The 13,808-nt window shown below is 43.5% G+C and overlaps 1 protein-coding gene across 1 annotated transcript; it reads left to right on the top strand.

Annotated features, from left to right (window-relative positions):
* Positions 1 to 8,326: 8,326 nt before the first annotated feature.
* Positions 8,327 to 13,456, top strand: ZNF572 (zinc finger protein 572). The gene is made up of 3 exons (XM_055314219.1): positions 8,327 to 8,428; positions 10,587 to 10,698; positions 11,341 to 13,456. The coding sequence occupies exons 2-3, from the start codon at positions 10,620 to 10,622 to the stop codon at positions 12,843 to 12,845; spliced, it is 1,584 nt and encodes a 527-aa protein (XP_055170194.1). The 5' UTR covers positions 8,327 to 8,428; positions 10,587 to 10,619; the 3' UTR covers positions 12,846 to 13,456.
* Positions 13,457 to 13,808: the final 352 nt, after the last annotated feature.

The following is a 13,808-nucleotide window of genomic DNA, read 5'->3' on the forward strand; positions in this document are numbered from 1 at the left end:
TCAGAAATGTGCCTGTCCTTAGATCTTCCAGGATATGATTTTATGAAGTCTGTTCTTAGGGTTTCCTCTTCAAGTAGAGGAAATCCAGTGAATGAGTTCAAAAGCTTTAAAGATATCCTCTCAAATTAAATTATTTCTTCTTCTTCTCCTTCTTTAGATGTGGAAGGGAGATGAAGAAAAAACTCATTCATTCATTCAGCAAGTATTTATTGAACTGCCAGCTTCAATGTTTTAGATGCATGGAAGAGAGCAGTGATTACATAGTGAAAGCACTGCCTCATAGAGTTGACAGGCTAGTCAGGGAGAAAGACACTAAATGAAGAAACAAGCAACTATAAAACAGAATGTCAGGCAATCATAAGTGACTAGGGTACAATTTCTAGGCAGGGTGGCCAGGGAAGGGAGGAGGGGGCACTGGCTTCCTGATCCCAGTCACTACTTTTCTCAATCTAAAGCACTCCAGCTTCAGCCAAAGGGCTTTGTCTGCTTTCAGGAAGCCCCTTCATACAGGAAAAACTCTTTGAGCTCCAAAGCACACCCTTCAGATGTGAGAGGACTTTCAACAATCCTCTCTCAAGACAAGAGCTTGGCAAAGAACGCCAGATTGTCTTGCAGCAAAATCTCATTTTTGAATGTCAACAGCTAAATATTACCCTAGTCTATCTCTTGGCAGTCTCTCAGTGACAAATGATGTTCCTCCAAGCAGATACATGGCTCAGGCGAACTGAGACTAAAAGGTAAACTGAACATTTTAAAAGATATCACACCCTCACAATTGCTAAGCTCCTACTGAGTGCCGGGCGCTACGCTAGCCCCTTGCAGAACAAGGGTAAATAAGGTCTGGTGCCCTCTCTCAAAGACAGATCTGATAGGGTCATCTATAATATGAAGAGTTGGGACCACACTGGTGTTCTCTAGAGGATGCTATGTGCATTTAGGACAGGACACTTTTTTAGTGTGCAGAATCTGCCATCCTACACTTTGTAGGGCACTCAGCATTCCTGTTCTGTGCTGCCCTAGTTTGCCGGGGTTTCTGTAATGAAATACCACAGACGACGTGGCTTAACCATCACAAATTTGTTTCTCACAGGTCTGGAGACTGCAAGTCCAAGACCAAGGTGTCAACAGGTGTGGTTTCTCCTGTAGGTCCCTCTCATGGGCTTGTAGATGGCTGTCTTTCTGTCGTGTCATCACATGCCTTTTCTCTGTGCTTGTGCATCCCTGGTATCTCTTCCTCTTCCTATAAGGAGATCAGGCCTGTTGGGTTAGATTTCCATTCATATGACCTCACGTAACCTGAATTACTTCTTTAAAGGAAGGTCCTTAATGTCCCTTAAAGGAAATATGCTTCCAAATACAGTCACATTGTGGGGTTAGGACTTCATACAGGAAATTTAGGGGGATACGTTCCATCCATAGTACTTGCCCACTAACCTCTGGTCACATTAACCAAAGGAACCAAGGATAATCAAAAAGTCCAGCTTATTCTCAAATGTGTCCTACAACTCAAAGAGGACTTCCTGTACTGATGTTCTACAATATTGAGAATTTCCACATTTACCTTAAATAGTTACAAAGGCCTGTTTGCCTGTCAATTTGGGCTATCATTTTTTTGATAGCATTTTTTGGCAGCTAAGACGGTCCTCTGAGGAAAGTGCTTTCTTCCCTGACTCCAATGGAAATCCAATGCATTAGTTTTATCATTAGGGATGATAATCCTATCTCTTTTAGAGCTAGCCCAAAGCACTATGCTATCAGGGATGGGCAGATACACTCAGAGCTCTTATTTATAGAATGCCTGCCTAGATGGGCTCCATTGTTCACAAGTGACTATTATAAAAATCAGTAACATTCTGTTCTGATGTCTAATGAGAAAGGGATTTAATGAGAAATTTAGAGGGGAGATGGGTCTCAGGGGAACTGAAAGCTGAGTTCTAGATAAAAGAAGAAAATAGAGGGGCACCTGGGTGGCTCAGCCGGTGGAGCGTCTGACTCTGGATTTCGGCTCAGGTCTTGATCTCAGGGTTGTGAGATCTAGCCCTGCATCAGGCTTCATGCTCAGTTCAGAGTCTGCTTGTGATTCTTTCTCTGTTTCCTTCCACCCTTTCCCACCCCTAAAATAAATAAAATCTTTAAAAGAAAAAGAAGAAGAAAATAGAGCATGATCACCCTGCCAAATTGCAATTATATTAAATTATTACATTATTAAATTTAAATAAAATAAAATTATATTAAATTATTATTACATTAACCAGGAGTCTTTTTGCATGTGATTTCCATATTAACACAAGCTCCACGTACTCAGTATTACAGTGCCAAGCATAGTCATATGAACCTTCCATATATGCTCTCATTTGGTTTAATATTGTTGAAAGGGCATCACAACAGATAGATATTTCTTCAGCTCTTCACTCTTCCTCAATACCCCTACCAAACCTCAAATTTCCAAATGGTGTCTTTCTCATCCAGGTTCCTGTATAATTTGAGGCCAGTTTTGTAGGTTTTGATGGCTTTGTGATTCTGAGAACTGGATCTGGCCCCAAGAACTAGAATTCTTCTCTATAGCCAGGAATGAGGTCTACCCAGTCTTGTGTTTAGTCTTCTGGAGGAAGGTTTACAGCAGGGTGGGTGCCAAGATGAGGACATTTAAAGACAACTAACCTTAGAGAAAAATCTGTGTCCAAGGAGGAGAAGTGACCCCTAGTCTCTCTTCCTCTGTGGAGTAAGAGACAATAGTCTCTCTTCCTCTGGTAATTAATTCCAAATGATTCAAATTAGAGAGAATCCATAATCCTCATAATCCTCTGTTATACCCAGCTTTATTCTTGTTAAACCTAATTGGTACAATATCACTTAATGTTTGCATCAAGACTCTGAGATTACACAGGATTTGGTCACTGCAGTCACTTATATTTTGCGACACTCTCCAAACAGCTGTCTCTAGGGCCACCTGCTGACACAGTTTAGAATCCTGAGCGTTTTTTTTTTAATTTTTATTTATTTATGATAGTCACAGAGAGAGAGAGAGAGGCAGAGACACAGGCAGAGGGAGAAGCAGGCTCCATGCACCAGGAGCCCGACATGGGATTCGATCCCGGGTCTCCAGGATCGCGCCCTGGGCCAAAGGCAGGCGCCAAACCGCTGTGCCACCCAGGGATCCCGAATCCTGAGCGTTTAATATGACTAAGGAAAGATCCATCCAGAGCTATTAGGAGAGAGGCACAATCTAGGCTCTGCTCTGTTGGTCCCCTTGCTTTGACTAGAATCCAATCATCCTGGACATTTCTTCCTCCTCCCAACCTCTACACCCAGTATCCCACCTACCTTTGAAAAAGATGTTAGACACTCCTTGGTATCAGTTCCAACACAGGCAAACCTATGCATCATGTATGGATGGCTCTTGGACCTCTGATACTTTTGGTGCTCTGTGTCAGTCCATACTTTCTCTCTAAGCCAAGTCTCTGCTCTGTTTGACTCCATCCTGGAGGCATTGACTAAGTGCAAAGATCCGAGGATTTGTGATTGTTGCAGTAACATTTCTCTCTATACACCCCCAGGCCAAGTAATAGAGGGAGAATTAGAAAGGAAGATGATGAAGAGAAGACAAGGAGCCAGAGATCTGCTGAAAGCACCAGAAAGCCTACCACTGAAAGTCATGAAAATAATTCTCAGAACTCTGGGGAAGATGGGCATCGCTCACACTTCGGCAAGTTACTGAGGCTTAGGGAAATCCAATTTCTTTGTAAAGGGTCATAGATCTTGTAGGTGAGGCAAATAATTTGCTGATTAGGACATCACACTGCCCCTCACAACTTGGCCTTGCAGCACCTGCCAGTTAGTGATTTCATCATTCTAACCACCTTCCCTTTTAAAACGCAAATACCCTCGCAAAGAGTAAAACCCGACAACTGACAATTTCGTGCAAGCTGTTACGAGCACATCATCAGCTCAGTACTATACTGGTCAGCTCAAATAGAAGAACACCATAACAAAATGCCACAGACTGGGATGGATTAAACAACAGACATTTATTTTCCCGTAGTTCTGGAGCCTGGAAGTCAGATCAGGGCACCAGCATGGTGGGCTTCTGGTGAGAGCTCTCTCCCTGGCTTGTTGGGACAGCTGCCTTCCAACTGTGTCCTCACATGGTGGGGAGAGATAATAAGATCTTTGTGGTCTACTCTTACAAGGGTACTAATAACCCCATTATAAGGACCCCACTCTCATGACCACCTCTAAAAGTCATTGCCTCCCAAAGGCCCTGTGGCCAAATACCAATACGTTAAGGGTTAGGGCTTCGACATATGAATTTTGAGTGGATGTAACTCCATTTACAGCAAGTACCAAGCCCCTTTCTTAGACACAGGAGAATTTTTGGGCTGCTTAACCTATCCCAGTACCGCCTGCTTTAGACATTTCTTAAGTGAATAATAAAGTCCTTATGGTTTAAACAACTATAAGTAAGGTAGTCTGTAATGTGAGGCTGTAAACACTCCCAGAGAACCCAAGTAGGGACAGTTGCAACTGAGTGACATGGATGCCTGGAAACAACCGTGGTGGAGAAGGGCAGAGGCTCCCTCTGCTAGTGCCCTGTATTAGCCAGCCAGGGGTGAGGGCAAACTATCCCAACCCCTGCTCATGAGGGCCCTCTAAGGAAGTCAATAGTGGGTGGCACAAACATTTGTTGAATAAATGCATGAAAGAACAACAACAACAACAACAAACCCAAGGGAAGTGGAAGGAGAAATAAAAGGACTTGATGAATTTTTCCCAGCTCTGCAATAGGAAATACCCCAATTGCCTTCCAAACCTTGTATCCTAGGAGTTTATTAAAGCATTCAATATCCATTGGCTCCTACTCTGTGCTATGTGCTTGGAAAGTCAGAATGAGACAGGATTCTGTGCTCAGCTCACCTGCTACCCTGGGGGTCAGATATCTACACAGCCTACTACAATATAAGGATGCAATACAATTGAGCAATACATTTTGCTCATCTGATGAGCAACTTCACTCATTTATTCATTCTTAAATCCAGTCTCAGATGTGAAATGGAAGGCAAGAACCCAAGGGGAGTTTTGCTTGTGGCTGGAGGCTGACTACAGCTTCTTCTATCCACCCTACTGAGGACTTGTTCATAAGAGTTGTCTGCTTTGGGTGCAACGGTCCAGGATTTTAGACTTCTGCCTCAGTCATTGTAGTGGGCTACCTTGGAAGAGTGTGACTTTGGGAGAGGCTGTTCTCTGCAAGTGAGGCAATCCCTGAGGGGGGCTGACAGCTGAGAGCTCTCTGCTCATAGCACTCCCAGAAGTTGGACAACAAGGCTTTTCTATTTATTTTTTCTTAAGGGGGAGGAGAGAGAAAGGGCAGAGGGAGATGGAGAGAGAGAGAGAGAATCTTCAGCAGGCTCCATGCCCAGCTCGGAGCCTGACATAGGGGTGAATCTCACAACCCTGAGATCATGACCTGAGCCAAAATCAAGAGTTGGACACTTCACTGACTGAGCCCACCCAGGTGCCCTAACAAGTCTTTTCCTAAAAGGAATCTGAGTGACGCATTTCTGTGTTCATCAGTCATGGACAAGGGGGCTGGCTTCTCTGACCTATTTCCTATCATTGTTCATCTCACCTATTTTGCTCCTTACTGTTTCTTGAGCATGTCAGGCACATTCCCATCTCAAGGTCTTTTCCCTTCCTGTTCCTCTGTCTTAATTGCTCCTCCCTTAGATAACAGTTTGGAGTTTGCTTTCTCTTCCTTCAGATTTCTGCTGAAGTATCTCCTTATCTGAGAGAACATTCATGACCACCCTAAATAATACACCTTCCTCGGCATGGGGGGGGCGGGGAGAAATATAGATAAATAGACATGGTTGTATTGCTTATTGATGGTCTCTCCCACACTATTTTGTGTACTGTTAAATCCTCAGTGCCTAAGACTATACAGTAATAGGCATATAGTAGGCTCTCAACAAATATTTGTTAGAGTCAGATACTGTGCTAGGATCTAAGATAGAAAGTTGAGCAAAAACAGCGATGAACTCTGCCCTCATGGATCTTGACAAAATAACAATCATGCAAGTAAATATAAAGTTGCAGTCATAGATGGGCTAAAATGGAGAGAAATGCGGTGCTAAAAGGACATATAACGGGGATTTGACCCTGTCAGGAAGGACGTGGAGAGCTTTGTGAGGAAGTGATACAGGAGCTGAAGTCTAAGGATGGATAGGCTTTGACTAGATGAAGAAAGGTGACAGATTCAAATCTATCTTTGCAAAAGAACACTCTGAACTCATTGGAGAGATTGGGTGAGAAAGGGCAATGATGGCCATCTGTAGGATTGTTAGTGTGCTACAGAAATCTTACAGGTGAGGGTGATGGTTGTCTGAATTGAGGGTGGCCCAAGTGGTTGGAAGAAGTATCTGGATTTGAGAATTCTGTGTGAAGTATATAACAGAGGAGGCTTATGGATTTTTAAAAAAATATTTGTTTATTCATGAGAGACAGAGAGAGGCAGAGACATAGGCAGAGGGAGAAGCAGGCTCCCTTGTGGGGTGCCTGATGTGGGACTCAATCTCAGAACCCTGGAGGGGTTCTGAGACCTGAACCAAAGGCAGACACTCAATCACCGAGCCACCCAGGTGCCCTGAGGCTTATGGATTATATATGGGAGGTCAAGGAAAAGGGAGGTGACAGAATGGGCTTCTGGTCTTCTGTACAACTGGTTAGAGGATTGGGAGAGAATATTGGAAGAGGAACAGGTTTATTTTGTGTTTGTATCTATATATGGGAGAAGAAAGTGAGAGAGAAGATCTTGACTTTTGAAATTTTGATTTTGACGTGTTACTGAGACCTCTAAGATAAGATGTCAAGTAGAGCATTGGTGATAAGAGTGAAGAGCTCAGAAATGTAGCCTGGGCTGGAGATACAACTTTGTGAGTTGTCTGAATAGGTGGTGTTTTAAGATGTAGAAGTGAATAAGGTTGCCCAGACAGAGGATATTTCAGGTTAAGAGAGAGGTCCTGGGATGGCATTGAGGAACATCAACATTTTGAGAAGCCTGGGCTTGCAAAAGTGACTTTTGGGACTACTAAGGTGTTGGAGGACAAGGATGATGTAGTGTCACTTCAAAGTAGTGTCTCTATTATCACCATATATAAGATACACCAATGTCTTGGGGTGGTTCAGTTGGTTGAGAGGTTCAGCATCTGACTCTTGATTTTGGCTGAGGTCGTGATCTCAGGCTCCTGGGAATGAACCCTAAGGTGGGCTCCAGGCTCCGTGGGGAGTCTGCTTGTCTCCCTCTCCCTCTGCCCCTCTCTCTCTAAAATAAATAAAACAAATCTTAAAAAAAATGATACACTGATGTTGTACGTCCATGTTGTTTTCTAAAAGTCTTCATTTATTTTAACGGTAAGAATATAATATAGGGTAAAAGATAACTAAAGATTAACAAGACTCTGTTAAAATGAAAGTGTTTCCGGAAGAAAAGAATCCTCAGCACTCCTGAAGGAGGATCTAGGAACTGAAAAATACCAACACAGAGGTCAATGGTGATCTTAGTGATTTATTGCTTTTCGTGCAGGAGACATGAGTTAAAACTTCAGTAGGAAGCCATGAAACGGAAACGTTGTGTGTGTGTGTGGGGGGGGGGAGCCCAAGAACTATTTTGGGATGGAAATGGTAGAACTGAAAGGTTAGTTGTCCGTGTAAGGATTCCAAGAAATTGGGAAAGAGAGTGAGTCCCAGTAAAGGGCTCGTTTTGAATGTGGACCAGCCCTCCGTGGTGACAGGAGGGGACAGTGCCCGGGGCGCAGACCTAAGTACACTTGTAGGCTCGATATGGGGGAGATGAAGGGATTGCCTCGCATTTTCTCTGTAATGAAAGACCAGAGGTTTAAATCCTTCTCCTTGTAAACTAATCGTTTTGTGCGTGGGTGGATGCGTTAGCTGTCCAACTGTTGCACACAGAGCTAATATATTCCCGTTCACAGCGGTGGCAGTGGCAACCACAGGAGCTTAATAAATGCTCCATTCATTTTTCGTGTCCTGGTGACGTTAAAGCCAACGATGCCCTGATGGCAAGGGAAAGTATTCGCTCCAATCGGGCCCCTAGTATAAGGCGCCTGACAGGCGTGAGGCGTGAGAATCAAGTGGACAGACGTCAAACAGCGGAGGGAACGACATCCACCCGCCCGCTCCTTCTGTTCCGGGACCCGAAGAGTTAAGGCCAACGAGACCTGGCCATCCCTGCCTCCTAGAGGGGCCCCAGCGGAGCCTTGCGGGGGGCGGCTAGAGGGGCTTCCGGTTTCTGTCTTCCGGGCCCGAGAGTTTAGGACCCCGGGTTGGTGGGGTCAGAAGGAGCTGGGGGCTCCTTGCTCCGGGACGGCTGGGCCTGCTGGGGTGCTGGGCGCCTCGTGTGGCCCCCGGAACAGTGAGTCCCTTCTTGGGGGGAAGGGAGCCAAGGGCTGCGGGCTGGAGGAGTGGCCGCTGCACCACGCAGACCGCCGTTTCGGCCCGGAGAGGGGTCGCGCGGTGCGAGGGGCCGAGGGCCAGCGGCTCTCCCCTCCCCCACCCCCCTGTCGCCCCCCCCCGCGCCCCCCCCTCGACCCTTAAAGGAGCTTGTCGGCTGAAGAGCATCTGGCCTCCTGGACCTGCACCCCCGCAGGGCGCCCCAGCCTCTGCCACCTGCCCACGGTTCCTAAAGCTGAGCTTCAGGCCGTGCATTTTCTCGGGAAGACTTTCTTATCCTAAGCACCTCTCTGCAGGGTGACATCTCAGGGACGGCCCTGTAGTACCATTTGTGGCCTGAGTTTGCTACCGTTTTGCTGAGCCAGTGTTCCTGAGCCTCCCCCACCCCCCAACTACCAAAGTTAAGCCTTTCTGAGCAGGAAAATTGCTGCACGGGGCTCTGTTACCCTGACTTGTACTTCGTTTGTAAAGACTCGGTTGGAACTAGATAACTCAGAGAGCAAAACATAGTGCTCCCTGTGAACAATTTTCCTTTTTTTTTTTTTTTTTTTTTGCCCCTTTTAGGTATGTGGGTCCCCCCCCCCCCCATACTAGGGCTATTTGTAATTTAGACTAGTTCTATCTTTTCCTGTAACAAATCCGTAGTTGCTGCGGGTGCTTAGGGAATGCCAGCTCCGTTTGGTATCACGTCTATAGATGCAAATCTTTTTTTTTTTTTAAATCCAGTTAATGTTTTTCAAAATAAAGGTCCTCTTTGAGATTTATTTGCGGTTTATTTAGGCTTATGTCCAGCTCCGCTTCCTGCTCTGGTTTACTGCAGTGGATTAGAGTGTGAAAGTCCGCATCAGAACAGGCTTGGGACTGAAGTCGGCTCTGCTACTTTCTGGTTGTGTGACGTTGGGAAAGTTTCTTAATGTCTTTTTTCATCTATGTGCGGGTAATTGGTCATAGACCTCCAAGGGCTATTGTAAAAATCAAATGAGAAATATGTGTATTTAGCTCACTTCCTGGCACATAATAGGCAGTGGTAAAGTGAAAGTTACACCTTTTAAAATATTCTTCCAAAACCAGATTTGTTTGTTTGTTTTCCATGTGTGCCATCCTTATTTGAGGCTTTTGTTTTTCCCAAATAATGCCGTTCTCTATATCCTGAAATGGATTGCAATTACACATATACCTACTTTCCAGTGATAGATCAGCCCCTAATAGTAGGTCAAAAATTGTAATTGGCTCCAGAAGATGAAGTGTAGCCTAAAAGGGATATTGTGATTATAATAGACAAAGAGTCAAGGAAGAGCTCCCTCATTAGCTTCCCTTTTATATTTAGAGGTTATCGGCTATAATCATTCTAGCTCTGCTTTATCCTATCCTTTTTTTTTTTAAATTTTTATTTATTTTTTTATTTATGATAGTCACAGAGAGAGAGAGAGAGAGAGGCAGAGACATAGGCAGAGGGAGAAGCAGGCTCCATGCACCGGGAGCCCGATGTGGGATTCGATCCCGGGTCTCCAGGATCGCGCCCTGGGCCAAAGGCAGACGCCAAACCACTGCGCCACCCAGGGATCCCTATCCTATCCTTTTTCTTTTTCCTTTCCTTTCTTTTTTTTCTTTTTTTTTTACTGGTTATATAAATTCTAACTTTCTTTTGAAATTGAAGTTCAAATGTTTCATCCTCTGTCAAGGGTCAGTTTATTCTTTCTTATGCTTTCTCTTTAGCTGCTTCTTATACCCTCATATCCCTTTTCTTTTTCTTTTTTATCTTGTTATTGTTACCTTTCCCAAAAAATACCTTGGTTTTTTCAATTAAAAGTGTTTCTGAGTAAACAATGAGTATTAGTGTTTATTCTGTTTTTGAAGTTTGTGCCTCAGACTTGAATGTTAAGATTTAATTTTTTTTATTGTTATTTCCTTAGAAGAAGTAAATTGGGTTAACCCTTAATGCAGAACAGTTGCATCTGAGATAAGATTTCTTTCCAAAAAGTCTTATAAAGACCGTGTTTCTTTTTTTCAGTCTGGTGCACAAAACATTTTGTGCCTCTGGTTGTTAGGTTGCAATGGTTGGGGAGGAGAAAGAATACATTTTAGCCAAGGTCCCAAGCATAACCTGTTTCCTTCCACAGGGTTTCTGATCCCCACCTTGGCTGTGACCACTGATGGAGCAAGAGCAAAAACTGTTGGTCTCAGATTCTAGTGGCTTCCAGGAGAGGGAGAGTTTGAAAAGCCCTTTTACAGGTGAGGGATCAAGAAGATTATCTGAATCCACTGGAAATTCAATGTAAGATGTACCATGGAGTGCTATAGGTTGTGTAGAAAGAACAGGAAATTTGAATGGGACAAACTTTAATTTGATTCCTGCTCTGTTGCTTACAAGCTATGTTAACTTTTATAACCTCAATTTTCTTATCTTTAAGAAAAATAAATACCTGTCTCCTATTTTTTAGGATTAATGAGATACTATATGCCAAGCTATTGTTCTTAATAAATAGTAGGTATCATTGTTATTTCTGTATTTTCTCAGATTTTAAGTAAAGTATTGCCAAGTTTTCACTTTAGAATGTGTCTTATTCAGTTTCTCCCCTACTCAGATCCCCTTTTTTAAGTCTTCTAGAATAAAGCTTAATGTTTTTAGATCAGTAATCCCCTTTGGCAATTGCTGACAGCTGTTTAAATACTTCCTTACTGTTATTAAGCACAAAAAAATTCACCTGCTTCTAATCAACAGTAGAAAAAGTAAAACTAGCTTTAAACACTTTTTTAATATAAAAGAATTTTTAAGTTTTTACTTTGTTATTCCTTCCCTTCCACTGCAATCCAGAATTTCTTTCCCTGGTAGAGACTAGGGAATATGTTTAGAATATTTGTTTATTCTTACAGGAGGTGAAAGTAAGAATAATTTGGAAACTGTTCAACACCATAACTCCAAGGCAGAGAAAGAGAAAGCCTCAAAATGGTCTAAAGGAGATGGTCTGCAAAATTGTAAGCATGAGGATACAAAAGAAATTCCATTGACATGGTCCCAAGGAAATGAGATCTGGTGTAATGATTCCCGTGAGAATGATGGCAAGTCAGAGAATCAGGGAAATTCTACAGGAAAAGAAGAAAAACCCAGTCACTGGGGATGGGACCCAGGGGAACACTGCAGTGCCTCTGTCCAGCAGAATTCAACCTTCAAAGACAAACCCTATACATGTTCTGAATGTTGGAAAAGCTTCAACAACAGTTCCCATTTGCGTATTCACCAGAGGACCCACTCAGGAGAAAAACCTTATAAATGCTCTGAGTGTGGGAAATGCTTCAGTAACAGCTCTCACCTGATTCAACATCTGCGAACACACACAGGAGAGAAGCCCTACCAGTGTGCTGAATGTGGGAAAAGCTTCAGCAATACCTCCCATCTAATTATCCATGAGAGGACTCACACGGGAGAGAAACCCTATAAATGTCCTGAGTGTGGAAAGAGCTTTAGTAGCAGCTCCCACCTTATTCAGCACCACAGATCACATACTGGTGAAAAACCATATGAATGTCCTGTTTGTGGGAAATGCTTCAGCCACAGTTATGTCCTGATAGAACATCAGAGGATTCACACTGGAGAAAAACCTTATAAGTGCCCTGACTGTGGAAAGAGTTTTAGTCAGAGTTCTAGCCTGATTCGCCACCAGCGGACACACACAGGCGAGAAACCCTACAAATGTTTTGAGTGTGGAAAAAGCTTTGGTTGTAATTCGACTCTCATAAAGCATCAGCGAATTCATACTGGAGAAAAACCATATCAGTGTACAGAATGCGGGAAGAGTTTCAGTCGAAGTTCCAACCTAATCACACACCGGAAAACCCATGCAGGAGGAAAGCCCTATGAAAGTTCTGAATATGAAGAAAGTTTGAGTCAGAACTGTAGTGTGATAGAAGACTGCAGAATCCAGCCTGGGGAGAAGCCATACAAATGTTGCGAATGTGGAAAGCGTTTTGGCCTCAGCTCCCATCTTATTAGACATCAGAGAACACACACGGGAGAAAAACCTTACAGGTGTTCAGAGTGTTGGAAGACTTTTAGTCAGAGCTCCACCCTGGTGATTCACCAAAGGACACACACAGGAGAGAGACCGTACAAGTGTCCTGAGTGTGGTGAGTGCTTCAGTCAGAGCTTTAATCTTATCAGGCACCGGAGAACTCACATGGGAGAAAAACCTTACAAATGCAGTGATTGTGAGAAATGCTTCAGCAGAAGTGCCTATCTCAATCAGCATCGGAAAACTCACATAGAAAAGTCTTTTGAGTCTCCTGAAGTTGAAGCTTTTCCTCATGGGTGGACCTGGAAAAACTGTCCAGGGGAAATAGCCCTCATCTCTTTTTCGGTCCCAAACCCATCTTCCTCTTGAGTCCCAAAGCCTGTTTATTTATTTATTTTTTCCTTTTCTTACTGGACCATTACAATTAAGGTGTTGCTGCGAAGTTTCTTTGGTGTGTTTGCCATAATGTCTGAAAAAAGTTAACCTCCCAGGTTAGAGAATGTGAAGGCCCTGGTCCCCTGTTCATTACATCTGCCCAGTGAGAGATGCTGCCAACGAATGAGAAGAAATGTTTTTTGATTAAGGTAAAATTGGAATAGCTTGAAAGGAAAATATAAAGAGAATTCCTGGAAATAAGGACATCTGAGAGCTTGAAGCTGAGCTAGTCATTGAATTTCCCTATTTCCTCTTGCCTGATTGGGTGGCAATAATTTGTTACTGGCCTCAGGGATTTATCCAGAGAAAAATTCTTTTTGAACAATTAATGTGATTTCTTGGCTGTTTTGGTAGGTCTTAAGAAAAGACTCAGTTTTTTTATTTTTTTAACGATTTTATTTATTCACGAGAGACACAGAAAGGCAGAGACACAGGTAGAGGGAGAAGCAGGCTCCATGCAGGGAGCCTACGTGGGGCTCGATCCGGGTGTCCAGGATTATGCCCTGGGCTGAAGGTGGCGCTAAACTGCTGGGCCATCCAGACTGCCCAAGACTCAGTGTGTTTTTTTTTTTTTTTTTTTAAGATTTTATTTATTCATGAGACACAGAGAGGCAGAGGGAGAAGCAGGCTCCATGGAGGGAGCCTGACATGGGACTTGATCCCGGGTCTCCAGTATCATGCCCTGGGCTGAAGACGGTGCTAAACTGCTGAGCCACCCGGGCTGCCCAAGACTCAGTTTTTAAATGCATTTTTATTTGCTGAAAATAAACCATTGAATTTAGAACTGTATTGTCTAATACAATAGTCACTAGCCACATGTGGATATTTAAGTAAATTTATATTAAGATCATATGAAATTTAAAATCTGGTTCCTTAGTTGCCCTAACCACTCAAGCA

Source organism: Nyctereutes procyonoides, unplaced genomic scaffold (assembly GCF_905146905.1).
Source record: "Nyctereutes procyonoides isolate TBG_1078 unplaced genomic scaffold, NYPRO_anot_genome, whole genome shotgun sequence".
NCBI lineage: Eukaryota > Metazoa > Chordata > Mammalia > Carnivora > Canidae > Nyctereutes > Nyctereutes procyonoides.

Coding starts and splice junctions, on each gene's coding strand:
- ZNF572 (XM_055314219.1), top strand. CDS start 10,620: ATGGAGCAAGAGCAAAAACTGTTGGTCTCAGATTCTAGTGGCTTCCAG. Junction 10,699..11,340: donor TTTGAAAAGCCCTTTTACAG/GTGAGGGATCAA, acceptor TTATTCTTACAG/GAGGTGAAAGTAAGAATAAT.